The following is a 24,031-nucleotide window of genomic DNA, read 5'->3' as shown; positions in this document are numbered from 1 at the left end:
AACTGTCTCCCACACTCACCTCAACCAGGGATCAAGCCCACCTGGGCATATGCCCTGACCAGGAATTGAACCAGCGACCTTTCAGTGTACTGGAAGATGCTCAACCAACTGAGCCAGGGCTACAGTGTGTCTATTTATAGTCTGCCATTTCTATTTGTCTCTTGTTAATACCCTGGCCCAAAGTATCATAGTCTTTAGTTTTACTACTGTAGTCTTTTTATTCAGTTTTAAAACAATTTTCCCCCATTGATTATTTATTTTTTCTTTCATTGATCATTTATTATTTTTTTTAGAAAGAGTGGAAGGGAGGGAGGTAGAGAGAGCAAGCGAAGCATCAATGTTATGAGAGACACATGGATTGGTTGCCTACTTCACAGCCTGTATCAGGGCTGTGGAAACCTGCAACCCAGGCACGTGCCATTGACTGGAATCGAGCCTGAGACCCTTGGGTGCGAGGGCTGAGCCAAACCGACCAGGGCTTACTACTCTAATCTTTTCTCCTCTATTTCTTTCTTGCCCTCTTACATTCTTTCTACATATAAAGCTGAGTTATTTATTTATTTATGTATTTATTTATTCATTCATTCATTCATTCATTTATTTATTTTTGGTCAGATAGAGTGGGAGGGAGAGAGAGGAAGAGAAAGAGAGAGAAACATCGACGTGAAAGGGGCACATGGAGTGGCTGCCACCCACATGGCCAGGGTTGGGGACAAACTGCAACCGAGGTACGTGCCCCTAGCAGGAACCGAACCTGGGTCTCTCTGGACCGCAGGCGGACGCTCTAACCGCTGAGACAAACTGTCCAGGGCAAAGCTGAGTTATTTTTAAATCATCATTATGTCATATCATTTTTTGTTTTAAGACTTTTAGTAGTTTCCAGTTGGCTTTAACTGAAACCTAACTCCTTAACTCTCAGGTTTGCAAGATCTTACATAAGTCCCACCCAGCTCGCTAACCTTATTTAGTACTATCTAACCTAATTTCAATTAAATTTATTAGACCATTACACTTCTGCTATTCTAGCCTTCTTTCTATTTTTGGAGCACTAAAAGTATATTTTTACCTTAGGACTTTTGCACTTATTTCCCTTTGCTGGAAACTTTGTGTTTCCAAGTCTTTTTAGTAGTTGGTTGCTTCATATCATTCAGTTCTCAGTTCAAATGTTATATGCATTGACATGTGTCCAGCTAATTTAAATTTACCCCTAGAGCCCTGGCCGGTTTGGCTCAGTGGTTAGAGCGTCGGCCTGCGGTCCTGAGAGGCCCGGGTTCGGTTCCCGCTAAGGGCGCGTACCTTGGTTGCAGTTTTTCCCCGGCCCTGGTCGGTCGTGCGGGTGGCAGCCACTCGATGTGCCCCTTTCACGTCGATGTTTTTCTCTCTCTCTTCCTCTCTCTCCCTCCCACTCTACCTGAACAAAAAATGGAAAAATGTCCTCGGGTGAGGATAAAAAAAAAAAAAAAAATTAAAAAAAAAAAAAATGAATTTACCCCTAGAACACCTTTGACAGCAGCCATGTTTTACTGTCTTTATAGAGCTTGCACTGTCTGAAATCTTGCTGTTTCCATATTTTTGTTTTTTTGTTTTTTTTTATCCTCACTCGAGGACATTTTTCGATATTTTGTTCAGATAGAGTGGGAGGGAGAGTGAGAGAGAGACATCCATGTGAAAGGGACACATCGAGTGGTTGCCACCCACACGACCCAATCAGGGCCAGGGACAAACTGCAAATGAGGTACGTGCCCTTAGCGGGAACTGAACCCGGGTCTCTTCAGACCTCAGGCCCACGCTCTAACCGCTGAGCAAAACCGGCCAGGACTGTTTTTGTTTTATTGTCTGTCTCTAAAGTAGGTTCCATGAGAGCTGGCCATATGTACTGCTATATGTCCACAAAGACGAAAACATTTAAAATAGGGTTTAGAAGGTCCTCAATAGATACTTATTGAATAATTGAATTAGTGTGTTTTGTTAGCAGTTGCAAATAGTTTAATATTAATGTAGTGTAGGATATGTTTAAGTAGCTCAGTGGATAATATTAAAAAGGTAGAGAGGAGTCTTTTTGACCTATGAAGGCCTTTGTGGTCCATGATAATTAGTATGGACTTGACACTACAGTAAAAGAAGGATCACTAACGGACTTGTGAGGAGATTTGTTAAAGTCAGATTTGTAATTTATAATCACCTTGACAGCCTAGTAGAGCAAAGGACTGGAGGAGATAAGTATGAAAACACCATTTAAGCATTTACTGCAGTATAAAACCAAAGAGTCTTGGGTTTGATGGTCAAGTGCACATACCTCAGTTGTGGTTTGGTTCCTGATCCTGGTTGGGGTTGTGCGGGAGGCAACCATTCAATGTGTCTCTCACATTGATGTTTTTCTCTTTCTGTCTGTCTGAAAATAAATGGAAAAATATCCTTGGGTGAGGATTAAGAAAAAATAATATTAAATAAAAACAAAGGAGAATAGGTTCAACTTAATTTTTTACCATTTCATTTTGAAATTTGTTGAGAAGAGTAGCATATAATCTGATCAGACTGTTAAAGGAGGAGATTCATTCTGTCTCTCTCTCTCTCTCTCTCTCTCCCCCCCACCTCCCTCTCCCTCTCCCTTTTCTTATTATGTATTATTACTGGCCTATGCTCAGTGTCTGTTCAGGAAACAAAAGGCAGATAAGAAATCAGTGAAGGTTTCCAAATAGAGGATAGCACTTTTAATTGTAGGGTAGTTTGTAAAAAGCTGATTATTCTCTGTAAGACATCCCCCTCCCTTCCAGTTTTATGGGGATATAATTGATGCGTAACTTTGTATTAAAATGTACAAAATAATGATTTGATTTATGTATCTTTTGTTAAGATAGACTGAGGACTTCTTACTTTGTTTCTGAAAAAAGGCTACATTGAATTTTGAAGAGGTCTGGTAAATAAACATCTTTGGAGTTAGTGTCAAAACAAGACAAAGATTGAGTTCACTTTTTAGCAATGGAAATGCGAGGAACCATTTAATTTTTTTTAAACAATCACAGTTTGAGAGAAAATTTGACTCTTGAATTAAATGTGAAATTGTTCTTAGATGAAATATTTAAGTTTTTTTTATTTTTTATCCTTACCTGAGGACATTTTTGCATTTATCTTCAGATGGAACGGGAGGGAGACAGGTGGGAAGAGAGAGAGAAACATCGATGCGAGAGAGAGAGTGGCTGCCACCCACACAAACTCAACCGGGGCCAGGGACCAAGTGCAACCAAGGTACGGGCCGTTAGCGGGAACTGATCCCAGAACTCTCTGTTCCGTGGGCCAGCTCTCTAACCACTTAGCCAAACTGGCCAGGGCATGGATGAGAATATTTAAATCTAAATATAAATTCTTTGAAAAATTGATTATTTAGATTATGCAGTTTTAAAGTAAATACAGAATTTGGTTTAGAACTTGACAGATCCTAAAGTTCGTCTGGAGGAATAAACAGATGATATTATTGAATAAAAATCTGAATAGCTAGTATAAACTTTCAGTAATTAAATCTTTATGCTAACTGGCTCAAGAGTTTATAAAATCAGTGGAATAGACTATATCCTCAAATAGAGCCAATTAATTATAGATAGGAACTGATGTATTATAATGGAAGTGTCATAGATCTTTTGAGAGAGGGAGTATTATTTAGTAAATGATGCTGGGATATCTGCTTTGTGGTTTAAGTTTTAAAAAAATCAGTTTAGTCCTTTACATTATATATCTGAACCAATTCTAAATGGATTAAAAAAAAACTTAGGAAAACAAAAAAATTATCTTAAATGTTTATCATAACTTGATAGGAAGAATGTTTTTCAAAGTTTGTTTGTGAATTAGTCCTGTCATTTTAAAATTATTTTGTGTGCCCTGGCTGGTTTGCCTCAGTGGTTAGAGCATCAGCCTGCAGAGTCGCCTGTTCACTTCCGTCAAGGGCCCAGCTCTAGTCAGGGTCATGGAGGAGGCAGCCAGTTGATGTGTTCCTCTCATGTCGATGTTTCTCTCTCTACCCCTCTTTCCCTCCCTCACACTCATCTGAAGATAAATGCAAAAATATCCTCAGGTGAGGATTAAAAAAAATAATAAAATAAGACAATTATTTTATGTATCGAGATATAATTGACATAAAATTGTCAGATATTTAAAGTGTACATCTTGATGATTTGATATATATACGTATACATTGGGAAAGGATTCCCTCATGTAGTTAATTTCTGCATTACCTCACATATTGATCTTTTTTAGGGGAGGGTGGGAACATGTAAGTTCTCTCCTAGCAGATTTCAAATATATAATACAATGCTATTAACTGTAGTCAGCATGTTTTACACTAGATCCTCAGACCTTATTATCTTGCGGCATTTCCTTGAATAATGCTCAACATTGGTTATAATGTTGATGAGATAGTGTAGGAACTTAACTCTTGTTCATATCAATTAGCCTATTATACATCATTTTGCTTAAAGGTCAAAGAACCTATTCATGTTGTTAAGTGAGGACTTATTGTACCCTTTATGACCTCTCCCTAGATAGAGTTATACGTAAACTAGAGACCACCTGCCTTTCTTGGACATCAAAAACAATATTTGCTTCTACATATTTCCTGTGGAAGTCATCTCAAGAGTAATGATACCCACGTTTTGGGACCTAGCATATTATAAAATATGTAATAAGTGAAATATTGGCTTGTTTGTAATAGACCAATCTCCTTTTAATTTATAATTTAAATGTGTGTGGATACGTGTTTACTTTTTAAAAACAGGTTGCTTGTTATAAATTTGAAGTTAGTTTATGTAACTTACTAAGTAAAACAGTGGATAAGTAGAAGGAAACATACCAACTTGTTAACAGTGGGGATACTTGGGGGTATAGCATTATTAGAACCTCTTATGAGAATGTAGTTAAAATGAACTTGGATTTTAAATTTGACAAAAGACAGAAATGTTTAATTTAAAATTTAGTTTTCATGTAAAATACTAGGTGTTATTGTCAGAGCTTTTGTATTTTGGGTTATAGGAAATTAATTATAGCTTAGTTACAGTTTATTCTATTTATTTTCTTAATAATTCCATTACTCTTTACTTGATTTTCTGAAATTATTATGGCATGTTAATAGTCATTCTGGTTAAATATAAAATAGAGTGTAGCACATTTAAGAAATATATAAAAATTTCAGTTTTGATGAACTCAATACATTAATATTAGGAAATAAATGAAAGTACCTAAAAATGAGCATAAACTAGTTCTAGTATTATCTTAGTTTTTTTAATTGAATTATTTTGAAAAATTTTTTTGTGTTGATTATTTTATTTTTTGTTTTTTGTTTATCGTCACCTGAGGATACTTTTACCTTTTTTTAAATTTATTTTTATGAGACAGTGGAAAGGAGGAGTGAGGGGGAGGAGAGAAAGAGAGAGACAGACAGAGAAAGAAAATATCAATGTAAGAGAATCACATCGATTGGTTGCCTCTTGCACACACCCTGACTGGATACAAAGGTGGAACCTGCAACCAGGTATGAGCCCTTGACCGGGAATCAAAGCCGAGACCCTTCAGTGTGAGGGCTGTTGCTCTAACCACTGAGAACACCAGCCAGGGCTTAGATTTTTATTGATATTTTTTTTTGAGAGCGAGCGAGCGAAACATTGATGTGAGAGAGAAACATTGATCAGCTGCCTCCTGCATACCCTCTATCCGGGATTGAGAAGGAAATCTGGGCATGTGCCCTGACCAGGAATCAAACCGGCAACCTTTTAGCATACGGGACGATGCCCAACCAACTGAGCTGTACACTGGCCAGGGTTAATTTTTTTGTATTTTATTAAGAGTACCTTTTAGCAGAGCTTATAAAACATAACATTGGATATTTTAGTTTTCATTAATATATAGTTGCATTTTGTTTTATTTTAGCCTCTTATGACTTCCTAAAATTCTTTTACTTTTCAAGGAAAGCAAGTCTTGCTCTGATTAGAAAAATGATTCATTTTTGCTCTGAAGCATTGTTAAAAGAAGTTTGCGATTCTGATGTTGGTCACAATTTGCCTACAATACTTGTGGAAATCACTGCAACTGTACTTGATCAAGAGGTCAGTTTTTCCATCTTTTTGAAACTCCTGTAAATTCCCTTTAGATAATGGTCAGTAAAATAATTTAACTTTTGTGCTAATTTTAATAAATAATTTTGTGTGTGCAAGTTACTGTATTTGTTTAATCCAGGCAACTGGACTTAAAATATAATTTTTTTCTTAATTTCCTTTTTTCCCCCCCAGGATGATGATGATGGCCACTTGTTGGCTTTGCAGATCATAAGGGATTTAGTAGATAAAGGTGGTGATATTTTTTTGGATCAGCTAGCCAGACTTGGTGTAATTAGCAAAGTGTCAACTTTGGCAGGTCCTTCCTCAGATGATGAGAATGAAGAGGAATCAAAACCAGAAAAAGTGAGTGGTCTTAATTTCAGTGTTATCGGGAATAAGGTTTCTTTGAGGGAATCTAGTGGGTTTGACAAATTAAGGGCAATATGAAGTAGTACTATATTTTTAAAAATATGGTCAATTTAAAAGTGTTATTATTATTTTTTTACAGTGGGTCTTGAAAAAAATAATGGCAATATGAGTTAGTACTGTATTTTTAAACTTTTGGTCAGTTTTCTCTGGCCGGTTTGGCTCAGCGGTTAGAGCATTTGTCTGCGGTCCAGAGAGACACGGGTTTGGTTCCTGCTAAGGGCATGTACCTCAGTTGCAGTTTGTCCCCGGCCCTGGTTGGGTTGTGTGGGTGGCAACCACTCGATGTGTCCCTTTCATGTTGATGTTTCTCTCTCTCTCTTCCCCTCCCTCCCACTCTCTCTAAACAAAATATGGAAAAATGTCCTCGGGTGAGGATAAAAAAAAATTTTTTTTGGTCAATTAAAAAATATATTATTGATAATATTTAGAACTTAGAGAAAAGTTGGAAATAAAGAATATCAGAATATCCTCTATCCTAATTCACTGATTATTGACATTTTGTCCATTTGCTTTATCATTAGCATAGGGGGTGTGTGTGTGTGTGTGTGTTTGTACACTTACATCTAAAAAATATTTGATATGTCTGGTCGGTGTGCCTCAAGGGTTAAAGTGTTGACCTGTGCACCAAAGGGTCTCAGGTTCAATTTCCAGTCAAGGGCATGCACCTGGTTTGCAGGTTCAATCCCTGCCTCAGGTCACTATGCATGTGAGGCAACCAATCAATGTGTCTCTTTCAAATCAGTGTTTCTCTCTCTCTCCCCCTCTTCCCTCCTTCTTCCCTCCCTTCCACTCTCTCTAAAAATCCATGGAAAAAGTATCCTCGGGTGAAGATTAACAAAAAAAAAGTAAAAAATAATTGACAGAAGCTGGATACATAGTACACCTAAAAGCTTCATCAAAACAATAAAAAAAGGACATTCTCTTATACAATGCTAATATATAGTTATCAAAGTCAGGAAATTTAATATTTATATAAAAGTATCTAATTCAGAGAGATACTATTTATATTTGCGGTTGTCCTTAATAGCATTTTTTGGTCTAGAATCCAATCCAGGAAAACATAATTATATTTAGTTATCATGTTCCTGAGGACCTACAAGTTTCTCAGCTTTCCTTTTTCTTTCATTGCCTTGGCATTTTTGAAGAGGACAGACCACTTACTTTACACAGTGGCCCCCACTTTGCATATGTGCCATGTTTCTTTAGATTCAGGTTATGCATTTTTATCAGGCTTTTGTTAAATGTTCCTTCTCAGCACATAATATGCTTTCTCAGAGGCCTATGATGTCTTGTTGCTCTCTTGCTGATGTTAATTTAGATTACTTGGTTTATGTTGGCTTGTGCCAGGTTTCTCTATTATGAAGTCACTCTTTTTCCTTTGGTAATTAATAAGTAATTTGTGGGGAAGTAATTTGAAACTGTAAATATGCTGTTCCTCATTAAATCTTTAATGACTAGTTTCAGTATTCATTGATAATTCTTGCCTTAGATTACAAATTTAAAATATACGTTATCTGTCTCCACTGATTGCCAACAATGATTCAGTCCTAACATTTAGTGAATGCTTACTATGTATTACAGATAGAGTAGGATATTTTTGAGAGGATGTTAGGTTATGGATTGTAATTGTAGAATCGTGAAGGAGAGAGATTGCTAAATTTAACAATAAGCAAACAAGGTGATGTCTAGGTTCATTCCCCCTGAAATTCTTGCATTTAAGAAAAAGGTTACACATATTAGCAGTCTTTTTGTAGAAATTAACAAGCAGATTCTAACACCTAACTTGGAAATGAAAGGGACTTAGATTAGCCAAAGCTACCTTGAAAAATAACAAAGTTGAAAGACATACATCAGCAGATTTCAGGTCTTATTATAAATCTGTTGAAAGTGTGGTAGTGATGTAAGATGATTAATGACCCACATATTATATGTGGTGAGTTGATTTTCAGCCGAAGTGCTAAGGCAGTTCAATCAGAAAAGGATAATCTTCTCAAAAAATAATGCTTGAATTGGGGCTGTGTGAAGTAGGTGAAGGGATTAAGCAAAAAGAACCCCAAACAACTAAAAACTCATAGATGCAGATAATAATATGGTGATCAGCAGAGGGAATGGGGAGTAGGGAAAGGGGAGATAAATGGTGATGGAAGGAGACTTGACTTTGGATGGTGAACACACAATGCAGTATACAGGTGATGTATTATAGAATTGGACACTTGAAACCTATATAATTTTATTAATCAGTATTACCCCAATACATTCATTTTTTTTTTTTATCCTCACCCAAGGGCATTTTTGCATTTATCTTCAGATAGAGCGGGAGGGAGAGAGGGAGGAAGAGAGAGAAATATTGACATGAGAGAGACACATCGTCTGGTTGCTACTCATACGACCCCAACTGGGGCCGAGGACGAACTGCAACCGAGGAACGTGCCCTTAGCGGAAACTGAACCTGGTATTCTCTGGTCCGTGGGCTGATGCTCTAACCGCTGAGCCAAACTGGTGAGGGCTCACCCCAATACATTCAATAAAAATGAAAGATTTAACAAGTGGATAGCATATGCAAAAAAAAAAAAAAAAAAAAAAAAATCTTGACTGTTGATTTATACACCATCTACAAAAATTAAAAGAATATGTAAATCATAGACTGAATTTGATGGGCTAAGATTGTGAAGGTTCTAGAGGAAAAGGAAGAAAATCTTAGTGGCTTTGAGCTTGACAAAGATTTCTTAAGTCGTTAAAAGGTTATACTAGAGTCCTGGCCTGTGTGGCTTGGTTGGATGTTGTCACATGCACTACCAGATTGCCAGTTTGAATCTCTGGGCTCATGCCTGGGTTGTGGGCTTGATCCTGGTAGGGGTGTGCAAGACGTAGCCAGTTGATGTTTCTCTTTCGCATCAATGTTTCTCTCTCTCTCCCTTTCATCCCTCTCTCTAAAAATCAATAAAAAAAAATTCTTTAAAAATGTTACTCTATAAAAAACAAAAAAATCAATAAATTATACTTTATCAGAATTAAACTTTTGCTCTTCAAAATATGTTGTTTAGAAAAGGGAAAGGTGTATCAGAAAGTTCTCTCAGATATTTTTGCCTGAAAATATTTTAATTTGGCCTTCATTTTGATGTGTGTTTTCAGTGCCAAAGGGACTCTTGGGTTATCATTTTTCAGAACATTAGTAGATGTTCCATTGTCACCTGATGTGCATGGTTCCTACTGAGAAGTTTGCTATAATTTTCATCTTAGTTCCTTTGTATATAGCGTACCTTTTTATACTCTGGCTTTTACAAAGATTTTATCACCGCTATTTTAGCAGTTTGGGTTTGATGTGCTTTTGTTGTATTTGGTGTGGATGTGTGCATGTGTAGATATGGGTGTCCATTTCTGTTCAGGGTTATTTAATCGTCTTTGATCTGTGGGATTATGGTTTTTGTCAAATTTTGAAACTTTTCAGTTATTAGAAGGATTTTCAACTACAGCTATTTGGAATGCAAATAAATGACTAACCTTGTATGATCTCTGGCAGTTTTTCAAGTTATACTTTTTTTATTTTTTTATTTATTTATTTTTTTATCCTCACCCGAGGATATTTTTCCATTTTTTTGTACAGACAGAGTGGGAGGAAGAGAGAGGAAGGGAGAGAGAGAGAGAAACATTGATGTGAAGGGACACATCGAGTGGCTGCCACCCGCACGACCAACCAGGGCCGGGGACAAACTGCAACCGAAATACGTGCCCTTAGCGGGAACTGAACCCGGGGCTCTCCGGACCGCAGGCTGACGCTCTAACCGCTGAGCCAAACTGGCCAGGGCGTCAAGTTATACTTTTTTTTAAAATGTGCTTTTATTGATTTTTTTTTAGAGAGATCTGAAGTGAGAGAGAGTAGAAACATTGATGTGATAGAGAACTATTGATCGGTTGCCTCCTGCATGCCCTTCACTGGGGATTGAGCCTAAAACCCAGGCATGTGCCCTGACCTGGAATGGAACCCGGTCTGGAACTGGGACTTCTCAGTCCATGGGAGGATGTTCATTCCACTGAGCCACACAGGCTGCACCAGCTTACACTTTTCAATAGTATTTTTCTCAGTACTATACATGAGTGGTCTATTACTCAGTAGATACTTATGATGACCACTTTGCAGGTTTCTATAGGTCTTTTTTGCTTGACTCCCTCATCTTAAACTTAGTGTTCATATATTCCATTTGCCTTAACCCTTCAAACACAGATCTCCCTTTCCTCAATTGATACTGCTGAACCTTATGTTCCCTCTTCTTAAGACCTTAGCCAGAAAATTGTGTCTGGGCTTACCTTGTTTGTTTCATTTTCTGGAGAATGACAATCCTGTATTGTTTCGTGTTTGAAAACACTTTCATGTATTTTGTCTAGTTTTTATCAATTACAAAATGGGTGGGCAAGTCTTGGTCCTTGTTAATCTGGGATGGCCTGCGGCATAAGTACTTATGTTTAGAGAAATTATCCATATTTCACAATCTTATTTTAGTTATGAGCTACTTCAGGGCAAAATATTTATTTTTTAAAGGTTTAAGTCTTTGCCCTGACTAGTTTGGCTCAGTGGTTAGAGTATTGGCCCGTGGACCAAAGAGCTGCAGGTTTGATTCTGGTCGAGGGGCATGTACCTCGGTTGAGGTTTTCCCCTGGCCCTGGTTGGGTCGTACAGGAGGCAACCAATTGAATTGGCGCTATCATGTCGATGTTTCTCTCTCTCTCTCTCTCCCATTCCCCTCACCCCGACCCTCTCTCCCTCCCACTCTATTTGATGATAAATAGAAAAATATCCTTGGGTGAGGATTTTTAAAAAAAGTTTAAATCTTGCCCTGGCCAGTTTGGCTCAGCGGTTAGAGCATTGGCCTGCGGTCCCCAGAGACCCGGGTTTGGTTCCCGCTAAGGGCATGTACCTCAGTTGCAGTTTGTCCCCGGCCCTGGTTGGGTTGTGCGGGTGGCAGCTACTCGATGTGTCCCTTTCACGTCGATGTTTTTCTCTCTCTCTCCTTCCCGCTCTATCTGAACAAAATATCAAAAAATGTCCTCGGGTGAGGATAAAAAAAAAAAAAAGTAAAAAAAAAATAAAAAAAAGTTTAAATCTTTATAAAATTTAAAACTATTTTACCCATACATGCATGTATACATGTCAAATGTAGACATGTCAAATTCATATATATTTATGGTAAATATTCCCATTATTTTAATGTCAACAAAATAAAATTTTTTTAGGATACCAGGCTAGGCAAACAATATTTACAAGTTTTGTTTTATTTTTAAAAGATTTTTTTTTAATTCCTCACCTGAGGATACTTTTCTGTTTATCATCAGATAGAGTGGGAGGGAGAGAGAGAAACAGAGAGAAACATCGATTGGTTGACTCCCGTAGGACCCAACCAGGGCTGGGGACGAACCACCACCAAGCTATGTGCCCTTGACTGGAATCGAACCTGCAATTCATTGGTTTGCGGGCTGACGCTCTAACTGCTGAGTCAAACCAGCTAGGGCTAATTAAAAGATTTTTATGATCATAAAAATAACATCGTATATTTGATTTACTTGGTTAAGGGTGGGCCCTACAATTTATTCCTATGAGCTTTTTGGTGATTCTGCTAAATTTGGATATCATTGACCTAGTCTAAACATTTTTTACCAAGAATCAATTAGGCTCAGAGATGTGTGTTAGAACTAATCCATCTGAATTCTTTACCACTATACCTGTAACTGTATATAACAGATGATTATTTATATAAATTTCTTAACATTTTTTAACTTGTAAAATTTAGTTATAGGTAGTTGAATCAGAATACACAGTCAACTACAGGCAACTGAATATTATCAGGATGTTTTGTATTGTTTTCCTTTTTTAAAAAATTCTCACCCGAGGACATTTTTGCATGTATCCTCAGGTAGAGCTAGAGGGAGAGAGGGGGGAAGAGAGAGAGAGAAACATTGACGTGAGAGAGACACATCGACTGGTTGCCACCCACATAACCCCAACTGGGGCTGGGGACAAGCTGCAACCGAGGTACGTGCCCTCAGCAGGAATCGAACCTGGGACTCTCCAGTCCACGGAACAACGCTCTAACTGCTGAGCCAAACTGGCCAGGCCTTTTGTTTTGTTTTCTTAATCCTCACCTGAGGATATGTTTTAATGATTTTAGAGAGAGGGGAAGGGAGAGAGAGAGAGAAATGTTGATGTGAGAGAGAAACATTGATCTGCTGCCTTCCCATGAGCACCCCAACTGGGATAGAACTCAAAATGTGGGTACTGTATGTGCCCTCACTATGAATCAAACCCATGACATTTCAGTGCATGGTTTGACACTCCAGCTGACTGAGTCATACCAGCCAGGGCTCTTCTGGAGACCTTTTTTTTTTTTTATCCTCACTCGAGGACATTTTTGCATTTATCTTCAGATAGAGTGGGAAAGAGAGAGGGGGGAAGAGAGAGAGAGAGAGAGAGAGAGAGAGAGAGAGAGAGAGAGAGAGAGACATTGATGTGAGAGAGACACATTGGCTGGTTGCCACCCACAGTACCCCAACTAGGGCGGGGACAAACTGCAACTGAGGTACATGCCCTTTGCAGGAATCGAAACAGGGACTCTCTGGTCTGCATGCTGATTCTCTAACTGCTGAGCCAAACCAGCCAGGGCTCTTCAGAATATCTTAATGCAAAATTTGATTCATGTTTTTGTTTTAAAAATACTTATGGATATTTGAAATAGAAATTATTTTTCACATTTCTTTGAAACTTTTACACATTCAGGAAGATGAACCACAGGAAGATGCTAAAGAATTGCAGCAAGGTAAACCATATCATTGGAGAGACTGGTCAATCATTAGGGGAAGGGACTGCTTATATATATGGAGTGATGCAGCAGCCTTGGAATTATCTAATGGCAGTAATGGATGGTTCAGATTTATCTTGGATGGAAAACTTGCCACCATGTATTCAAGTGGTAGTCCTGAAGGTGGATCAGATAGTTCAGGTAATATTCTGTTTCTATTATAATGTTTTACTAGTTTCTGTGATTTTGATAGATTGATTTTCTTCTCATATTTTTGCTGCTATTGTCATAGAAATATAGCACATTCTTGATGACAATATAGTTAGTTCCTTTTTTTTCTTCTTCTTTATTGATTTGAGAGAGAGAGAGGAAAGGAGAGGGAGAGAGAGAGAGAGAGAGAGAAACATCAATGAGGTAGGACATTGATTGGCCGCCTCCTGCATGCCCCCCCTGGAGATTTGGCCCACAATCTGGGCAAGTGCCCTGACTGGGAATCAAACCAGTGACCTCATGGTGCATCGGTCAATGCTCAACCACTGAGCCACACCGGCTGGGCGATTCAGTTTCTTTAGTATAATAGAGAAAAATTATGTCATGAAAGCCTTTCATAAATGCCTTTTTATTGTACAAGAAAGGATAGTACTTTATCTACCTTAAATCTCTTCAGTCTTTTAGGAAGAACTAGCTGCCTTTTGTCTTATAATGATGAATTGTGCTTGTGTAATGCTCTCTCAAGTTATAACTTTTCCCAAAAGCCTTATACTTAAAAAAATTGTGGTTGTAGGATGGCTTTTTTTGCTGAACCAAAATTTATCAAATTAGTGAGGGTATACCAAATAAGCGGACCCTGCTAATTAAGTATATTTAAATAAGAGTGTTATTCCAATGGGTAGTTTTTATTTAAAAAAAGAGTATTTGAAAGGAGTAATGTTTTAAAACAATTATTCTGTTTTTATAGAAAGCAGAAGTGAATTCTTAGAGAAGTTACAAAGAGCCCGAGGCCAAGTGAAGCCATCTACTTCAAGTCAGCCTATACTCTCAACACCAGGACCCACTAAACTCACTGTAGGGAATTGGTCACTGACATGTTTGAAAGAAGGGGAAATTGCTATTCATAACTCAGATGGTCAGCAAGCAACAATATTAAAAGAAGATTTACCTGGTTTTGTATTTGAATCTAATAGAGGAACCAAACATTCATTTACTGCAGAAACTTCTCTAGGTAAGTATGTAGCTATGTAAGTTTAGCAGATAAGAACAGACGAGTATGTTAAATTGCAATAAAAAATGTCCTTTTTTTATTTTTAAGGTTCAGAATTTGTGACTGGCTGGACTGGGAAAAGAGGCAGAAAATTGAAATCTAAGTTAGAAAAAACAAAGCAAAAGGTATGTTTGTGGGAATTACTGTGTTTTTTTTAACTCTCTTATACTGACATGGTAAGGTTTTAGTGGTAAGTCAAAGCATTTTAAAATATTGAGCAATATAACAGTGCTACTTTAATTCAACAGTTTTAGTTTTCTTTTTTTCTGTGCTTATTTTATTTTCCACAATATATATACATTCACTTATAATTTTTCTACAGTAGACTGTTGAACAACATGGGGATTGGACGCTGACCCCTTGCATAGTTGAAAATTTTTTTATAACTTTTGAATCCCTCAAAAGTGGACTAGATCTCACCTCACCTTCCTACACATCCATTTGAAAATTTTATGACATCTTTCAAGTGATAAAATGTCAGTGAGAAAGATACATATTGATGTCAGTTTTTTTTAAGATTTGAAGAGCCTAAGGAATATCCTTGCAGAGGCCATAGTGCCCAAGTGGTTAAACTTTTCATCAGCACCCTTTCACAAATACCTGCTATGTGGCCACTTCCTCTTGGCGGCCCGCAGGAGGCAGGTCAGGGACCCTCCTCACTCAGTGTCATCAGTGTTTTTGGTGCATGCTTAACCCATGAGCCACACCGGCTGGGCTCATCAATGTTTTTGAAAACATCAAAGTTGAAAAGTCTTTATAAAATCTGAGAAAATATTAGTTTCATGGATGAAATCTGTATTTGTTATTGACTTTTTTTTTGGTACATGCCCCTGGTGGGAACCCAACCTGGGCATCTCTGGTCCGCAGGCCGACGCTCCAAGAGCTGAGTCAAACCGGCCAGGGCTGTTACTGACTTTTTAATGGGCATTGACTGATGAGATGAAGCATATTTCTTTGCAATATCTGGTATATACTTTATATCTCAAAGTCTGACACATACAATAAAGTCATTTTCTTTTCTTTCATTTTAATTCCGAAGTTCAAACTGAAAAACTGGAGTTATTCTAAAATATAATTTTCACCATTAGTGTTAGATTGCACTTGCACATGTCACATGAGTTAAGGCCTCTTTGCTGTTATTAATATCCCCTTTATGACAAAGATGTTTTGACTGTGGGAGGGCCTAATGTGGAAGAGAGGTAACTTTTGACATAAAACATTTATAGCTAAAAGTAGTTAGTGTAGACTGCTACCGTACCTTTGAAAAGACAGGAAGAATTACTTTATAATATAACTAGCCACAGACTGGGTGAAAAATAAGATCTTCTTAGGGTTGGATTATAATGATAATTGTAAGGATATATACAAATATATATATATAAAACAGTTCATATGGAAAATAATGCAATAATTAATAAGTAATAATACAAGAATAAAAATTTAAAAACCAAAAAACTCAGTGGTCCCTTGGTAGTGGGGGATTGGTTTCAGGACCCAGGATCCTCAAGTCACTTATATATATATATATAATACAGAGTTGAACAATGCATACAGTTAGTCTTTGGTATCGGTGGATTCCCAACCATAGATTGAAAATAATGTTTTCGATCTGTAGTTGGTTGGATCTGCAGATAAGAAACCCGGGGATAAAGAGGGCAAACTGTATATTGATTGAAAAAAATTTCATGTGTAAGTGGACCCATAAAGTTCAAAATCATGTTGTTCACTAAATAGCAACATTAAAGCAACGAAAATAGAAATTTAGACAAAGAATAAAATTTAAATTACTTAAAAATAATCTGACTTATTGTCACAATTTTAAAGTCATGATTTATTATTAATGATAGTAATATTTTTAGTGGTATAGTGAAAAGAATGCATCATTATATTTTACAACCCTGATTTTATAGTTTGTGATAAATAAAGCAACTTGAATGCCTGGTTTTAGATTCAGATTATTTTGATACTTAGTTTAATAGCATCTTAGATGAAATTCCAGTTTCAAACAGATACAGAAGCAAATGTGTTATTAACTCCACCTTCAAAATCACAATACTTCTTTTTAATTTCAATCTATTAATTTTGCATTGTTTTAAAAAAAAATGGTCAGTACGTTTTCTTCTTTATTATATCAATTGTTCTTACATTTTTTTTATTTTTAAAAGATAAAATAATCTCATAGTTAGAGTCACTATTTTCTGATGACAGATTTTTAAAAAATTATAATGATATAAAGTAGTTTTTTATACACTATGTGAAGAATGTTCTTTGTCTGTTGAGATTGGCAGGGTACTTGTGTTTTAATGTCTTTGGCCATTGAAATGTTTGTAATGGATTTTATTTGGAGCAGGTTTAAAAAAATATATATGAAGGTATTCATGTCTTAATTTCCAGTTGTTAATATACTGAGCCATTACAAAGATATTTTCAGATGCTTGACCTTGGAAGGAACTTAGTGTGATAGCTTGCGTGTGTGTACTCATTTGGTTAATAATAGACCACATATCCAATGTCTCATTAAGATTATAGTGGAGCTGAAAAATTCCTATTGTTTTGAGAAGTAGCCATTGTAATGTTGTAGCACAATGCTTTACTTATGTGTTTGTAGTGATGCTAGTGTAAATAGACCTGCACTGGCAGTTGTATAATATATAACATATAATTAAGTATAGTATATAATACTTGATAATGTTAATAAATGACTATGTTATTGGTTTGTGTATTTATTATACTATACTTTTTATCATTATTTTAGAGTGTGCTCTTTCTACTTATGAAAAAGAGTTTGCTTTAAAACAGTGTTCCATGTTATGCCATGGATATATGCAGCTTCATATATCTCATGTTTACTGCATCTCTTGATTGATCATTTTCTCTTGTGCTTGATTTAACTTGTGTTGTTTTGTACAGTAACACACTGTACAGGTTAGTAGCCTAGGAACAATAGGCTATACCACCTAGGTTTGTGTAAGTACTTTCAATGGTGTCAGCACAACAGACTTGCTTAACACATTTCTTAGAGTGTATCCCTCCCTTTAAATGGCACATGGCTGTATATATTATTTCATGATTGCTTCTGTAATTTTTAAAAATAGTGTGAGGCCAGAGATTTCTAATTCAGGATATCTTAAGGGCATTTGAGGAATAAATAATCTCAATTAAAGATAACCATTAGATGCTAAAAGGAAATTTGAACTAAATACAGTCGGTTTCTTTTTAACATTTATTTAAAAAATTTTTTTTTCTTATCCTCACCTGAGGATGTTTTTGCATTTATCTTCAGATTGAGCGGAAGGGAGAGTGGGAGAGAGGAAGAGAGAGAGAGAAACATCAATGTGAGAGAGACACATCAACTAGTTGCCACCCATACGACCCCAACAGGAGCCACAGACGAACTGAAACTGAGGTCCGTGCCCTTAGCGGGAACCCAACCCGAGCCTCTCTGGTCCGCAGGCCAATGCTCTGACCACTGAGCTAAACTGGCCAGGGCAAATACAGTTGTTTTTATTCACAGTAGTTATATTCTGTAAAGTTGCTGTGAATACTGAATCACTGCTTTTTGGGAAATAAAAGGGTTAGGTTTCTGTGAAGATCTGGTCACATTGTTGTCATCTGATCCATACATGTCCTTGTTTTACATGTGTTTCTGTTTAAAGACACTATATTTAATATATATTGTTGATTTACCAGCATTGAGGTTGTGGTGAATAGCACTGTCATGGCTGAATGAAGCTTGTTTAACACATTTGTTTTCTCCATAAAGCACATGTGCCTCATTGGACTTAGGAACACTGGGCTTCAATTCAGCACTGTGTTTGGGAGCCATTTTAAAAAGTGAAATCAACAAAAATCACAAAAATGTGACACAGAATATTCTGTAAAAAGGACACTCATTTTTGATATGAGAACCAAAACAAGAAGGTCATGAGTGTCATCTTGTTTGACCTCAGCTAGGAACATGTTTGTGAGGGAACTGCAAAGTTTTCCTTGCACGGTGCATACCCAGAAATGAGTGAAAGTGAAACAAGTATTGTTTTGGGATTACAAATGCATTTAAATGAGTGAATTCGCAAATACGGAATTCTCAAATAATGAGAATCAACTGTAATTCTATTTTTTTTTTTTTATCCTCATCTGAGGATATTCTGTTTATCTTCAGATAGAGAGGGAGCAAGAGGAGGGAGAGGCAGAGAGAGAGAGAGAGAAACATTGATGGGAAGAGAGACACATCGAGTGGCTGCCACCCACACAACCCAACCAGGGCTGGGGACCAACTGCAACCGAGGTACATGCCCTTAGCGGGAACTGAACCCAGGTCTCTCTGGACCACAGGCCGACACTCTAACCACTGAGCAATACTGGCCAGGGTGATATTGGACTTTTGATGGGGATCATGTTAAATGTGTATATTGCTTTGGGTAATATGGCCATTTTAACTATGTTGATTCTTCCAATTCATGAACATGAAATATCTTTCCATTTCATTGTGTCTTTTTCTATCTCTTTGTAATAATGCTTTGTAGTTTTCAGTATTTATAGCCTTGATGCCATATTAACATACATGAAACAGGAGTCATACCATTTTTGGAAGTTGATAATGGCACAAACATCTTAAATATAAAAGTTGCATATAAATATGGGAAGGTTTGGTAAAATTATTAATTGGAGTGAAAATTCACATTTGCTATTTTGACAGGTACGAACTATGGCTCGAGATTTGTATGACGACCACTTTAAAGCTGTTGAAAGCATGCCTCGTGGAGTAGTGGTAACACTCAGAAACATAGCAACTCAGTTAGAGTCATCCTGGGAACTTCATACAAATAGACAAGTATGTTAGCCTCAAGATTTTATGACATTCAGTGATCTTGGTTTAGTTTTTTCCCCTTTATCCTTTATATTATGGGTATTGATTAGGGGTCAGCAATCTGTTACCCATGAGCTAAAGTTGTTCTACACCAATGTTTGTATGGCTTTGTGAGGTAAGAATGGTTTTATATTTTTAAATGGTTTAAAACAAAATTTTTCATGATACATGAAAATTATATGAGAATGTAGTGTCAGTATCCATAAGTTTAATTGCTCACACCATGCTTATTCATTTACATGCAGGGTGGGCAAAAGTAGGTTTACAGTTATAATACACAAATAATACAATAATTGATAAATATAATCCAAGAATAAGTTGTGTTTTGCTTACTCACAATTGGAAACCTACTTTTGCCCGCCCCTTTACTGTCTGTGACTGTTTTGGTAGCTACAACTGAAGAGTTGAATAGGTGTGATAGAGACCACATAGCCTGTAAAAGCTAAAGTATTTGCTATTAGCTCCCACCCTTTTTTTCAAAAATTAAAGACATTCTCTATTTTTATTTCTTACTGATTTGAGAGAGAGAAACATCAATTTGTTTTTCCACTTAATTGTGCATTCATTGGTTGCTTCTTGTATGTGCCCTGACCAGGGATCGAACCTGCAACCTCTGCATATCATGACTACTCTTTAATCACCTGAGATAACCGGCCAGGGCCTTGCTATCAGCCCTTAACAAAAAAGCTTGCTGACTCTGGAAGAGATAATATTTATGAATAATTTGAACTTTTTAATCTTGATTAATATATAATTTATTTTCATGGTAATTGATGTTTTGATAAGTACATTAAAAACCTGTTTATTTTTTATTGTCTTTATTAATTTTTTTTCTTTTAGTGTATTGAGGGTGAGAACACTTGGAGAGATTTAATGAAGACAGCTTTAGAGAATCTTATTGTGCTTTTGAAGGATGAAAACACAATTTCACCATATGAAATGTGCAGTAGTGGCTTGGTGCAAGCACTTCTCACCGTTTTAAACAACGTAAGTTTATGAGGTAGTACAGAACAAAATATATAGTTTTAAAAATCATTTGTAACTACCCTTTTTGGCAGAGTAATATTTACTTTGTTTTGTCAAGAAATATTTAAAGTTGAGTAGTAAATATTAATATTTATAATTTCCCCAGCCTTTCCTTTAAGTTGTATTATTGATTTGGGCCAATTGAGTTAAATAATTGAGTTTATATATTTAGGTTTTTGTGTTCCTGATTATAATTTGTTCAAGATTTTGTTGAATAAAACACTTACTTTAGCCTAAGATTTAACATTATGCTCTGATTTCCTTATGAAAAATAGAATTAGTCTGTAAATCTTCTGAAAGACCTAAATTATTTGCACAAAATTAATTTTGATGAGCAGTAATAGTTTAGGAAGTTTATGTGGATATTTGACAAGTATTTGTTTAATAACCTTATATTTTTCTTCTATTTTTTTCTACCTTTAATTTCTTTATTGTGATAAAAAATTTTCCTTTATTTTAATGAGTCATCATATATACTTTAACAAATTCTAACAGAACTATGAAAAGTGAAAGTTTTCTTTTTATTTTAGCTCTTTGGCCATTTAAATTACTTGATCTTAGTCATTTTATGTGGTGATACACTCTGAAGATTTACTTGAACATCAATCAGTCTTGCATATTCTTTATTAATTTTATCATTTGCATCTATTTTCATTTATTAAAATTGTATTGCTATATCACATTATATCACTTAGTAATGTCTATAAAGTCATTGTTTTTATAAAGCAGTTATTTTTTAATATTAATTAAAATAGTATTGTTAAAATACAAAATATTCCTCATACATAATCTGAAATTACCTTGCATACAATATAAAAATGTTTTTATTGATTTTAGAGAGAGAGGAATAGGGGGAGAGAGAAAGAGGAAGAAGTGGGGGAGAGAGAGAAAGATCTATTAGTTATCTCCCGCATGCATTCCATCCGGGGATCGAACCTACAACCTGGTTATGTGCCCTGATCGTGTTTTGAACCTGCATCCTTTTGGTGCACAGGATGATTGATGCTCAACCAACTGAGCCAAAGTGGCCAGGGCAAATACTACATTTTGAGACTTAATGTAACTGATACTTAATGTGATTGCTATTTCATTATAACATTGAAGAAGGAAGAAAAAAAATCTATGTATTTATTAGCTGTGGTCTACTAGTCATATAATAAAAATAATTTTAATGGGAAGAAAATAATGCTTTCAAATAGATTGTGTTGATTATTTTGTAATACTAATATTCATCTTTGTAGCATGTGTTTTTGATAATTTTAGTAATAGCCTTAAAACATTTATTTGTACTTTCTCATTTTTGTTTTCTTTAGAGCATGGATTTAGATGTGAAACAAGATTGTAGTCAACTGGTAGAAAGAATAAAGGTTTTCAAAACAGCCTTTAGTGAAAATGAAGATGATGAAAGGTAAATGCCCACATTTTTAAAACTTTGATATTTGCAGTGTTCACAATATACTTACTTTAAAATAAAATCTAATACAGTGTTAACACATAAAATAGGAACTTTTTACATAATAAAAAAGCTTATATTATAAATGCATAATAAGAGGAGAGATTTTTAAACATTTTAATTTAATGGATTAAAAGCAAAATTACATATCTGCTCTGAATGCAGCTGACTACTTAGTTTAGATTCTTCAAGTTACAGCTGAAAATTTGAACACTGATGAAATATTTGATACTAATGTCCATTCTTCTTTAGATGTAATAATGATGATTTTTGTTTTTTAAGAATTCTTTTGTATAAATACGTACTCAAAATATTTCTAGACAAAATGGTAAGTTTTTGGCATTTTCTTCAAAATATATGAGGAGGAGAGACGTGATTATTAGTAGATAATAGTTGAAGCTGGGTTGTTTGGATGATGACACCTTTTACTATTTTATTTACTTTTGAATGTGATTGACTTTTTCAAATAACTGAAATTCAGTCTTATTAATTTTAAATACCATTTTAAATGAGTGCATATTACATTTTATGGATGTATAATAATTTGAACATTACTATATTAAAAATTTTAGCTCTGCAGATTATTTTAATATTAAATACATGTCTCAATGGGAGCATTTTATGACATAAATTTTTTTAAGTGGTATTACTGAGTTAAAGGTTATAAATGATTTTTTATGTCATTTTAAAATGCTCTTTATATTAGATGATTTTTAAAGTTTCTTTTTTAAAAAAATACATTTTTTTTCTCTATTGATATTAGAGAGAGGAAGGGAGAGGGAGAAAGAGATAGAAACATTGATGAGAGAAAACATCGATTGGCCACCTCCTGCATTGCATGCTCCTCACTGGGGATCGGGCCTACAACCTGGGCATGTGCCCCTACCAGGGATTGAACTGGCGACTTGGTGCATGGTTTGATGCTCAACCACAGAGCCACACTGGCCAGGGGATGTTTAAAGTTTCTTGATACAAATTGTCAAATTATTTTCCAGAAACATTACACCAATGTTGCCTTGCCAACAAATACTACCATTTCCAAAATTTTCCTGTTTTATGAATTTTATATATCAAACACAATAAAATTGTTTAAACTTTAAAAAGTTAATTGTACATCTACTTTGAATGCACCAGATAAAAATTTTGCAAGAAAAATGCAATATTCTATTCTTAAGGCAAGGAAATTGAGTTATGAGCGTATCTTTGCTTACTTGTATGTAGTGTAATACAAAATTAAACTTCTCTTTGCTCTCATAAGAAAATAAGGATCTATATTTTCTTGGTTATTGGTTGGTTAATACAGTTTCTGTATGAACTTCTACATGAAATTATATAAAAATTCTTAATTATTTTTTTCTTCATAGTCGACCAGCAGTTGCATTAATTCGAAAGTTAATAGCTGTGCTAGAATCTATTGAACGTCTACCTCTGCATTTGTATGATACACCAGGATCTACATACAACCTCCAGGTAACCATGAAAAATGCAGTCATAATAATAGCTGAATGCATTTAGGAGCATTTTAATTAAGAAAACCAAACCAAAAGCCTTTTTTTCATGTTGTATTAAATAACAATTCTGCTTAATTATTAAAGACTTAATCCCTAATGCCACTTGATTGTTGTTTTACATGACTTTTGAATCTATTGGCATTTCAGTTTTATTTTATTTAATCAAATTACTCTAGATTCTCAATAAAATATTTTTTGTAAGTAATCATATATGGTAGGTCATAAACGGAAAAAGACACTTTATTTTTGGAAAAGCAGAAGAAAGGGTCTTTTTCTTCTAGAATCATGAGTTAAGTCCCTTTGTCTGTGTATCAACATATAAGAAAATGTGAAAATATTTTAACTGTATTTTTTTTTTTTTTTGCTTTCTATATTTATTGATTAGAGCCAGACCTTCCTTAGCTGTTCCTGTTGATCCTTTCAGACATCTGTCATTAGCATAGGTGTTTATAAAAAGCCTGTTTGTTCCTAAATGTTATTTGGTTGACATTCTCATTCATTTCTTTAATTATTCTTTTGTTAGCAACTGTGATACAGGTATGAATAGACTAAATAAAAATGCTCACTGTTAATACCTTCATCATATCTTCTATGAGTTACTTTAGTATTTCCCAGT

General features: G+C 35.5%; 1 protein-coding gene across 8 annotated transcripts in view; it reads left to right on the top strand.

Moving 5' to 3' along the window:
- Positions 1-24,031, top strand: part of HECTD1 (HECT domain E3 ubiquitin protein ligase 1) — a 102,257-nt gene that overhangs the window by 38,868 nt on the left and 39,358 nt on the right. For 6 of the 8 annotated variants that reach the window (XM_036239687.1, XM_036239660.1, XM_036239652.1 and 3 more), the window contains 9 exons: positions 5,951-6,089; positions 6,273-6,443; positions 13,276-13,498; positions 14,256-14,519; positions 14,607-14,683; positions 19,255-19,389; positions 20,266-20,412; positions 21,765-21,859; positions 23,269-23,374. In XM_036239687.1, coding sequence (XP_036095580.1) covers positions 5,951-6,089; positions 6,273-6,443; positions 13,276-13,498; positions 14,256-14,519; positions 14,607-14,683; positions 19,255-19,389; positions 20,266-20,412; positions 21,765-21,859; positions 23,269-23,374 — 1,357 coding nt within the window. The remainder of the gene's footprint in view (positions 1-5,950; positions 6,090-6,272; positions 6,444-13,275; positions 13,499-14,255; positions 14,520-14,606; positions 14,684-19,254; positions 19,390-20,265; positions 20,413-21,764; positions 21,860-23,268; positions 23,375-24,031) is intronic. The other 2 variants (XM_036239677.1, XM_036239698.1) reach the window with 2 other exon arrangements.

Source organism: Molossus molossus, unplaced genomic scaffold (assembly GCF_014108415.1).
Source record: "Molossus molossus isolate mMolMol1 unplaced genomic scaffold, mMolMol1.p scaffold_m16_p_1, whole genome shotgun sequence".
NCBI lineage: Eukaryota > Metazoa > Chordata > Mammalia > Chiroptera > Molossidae > Molossus > Molossus molossus.
This window is presented reverse-complemented; position numbering and strand designations above follow the sequence as displayed.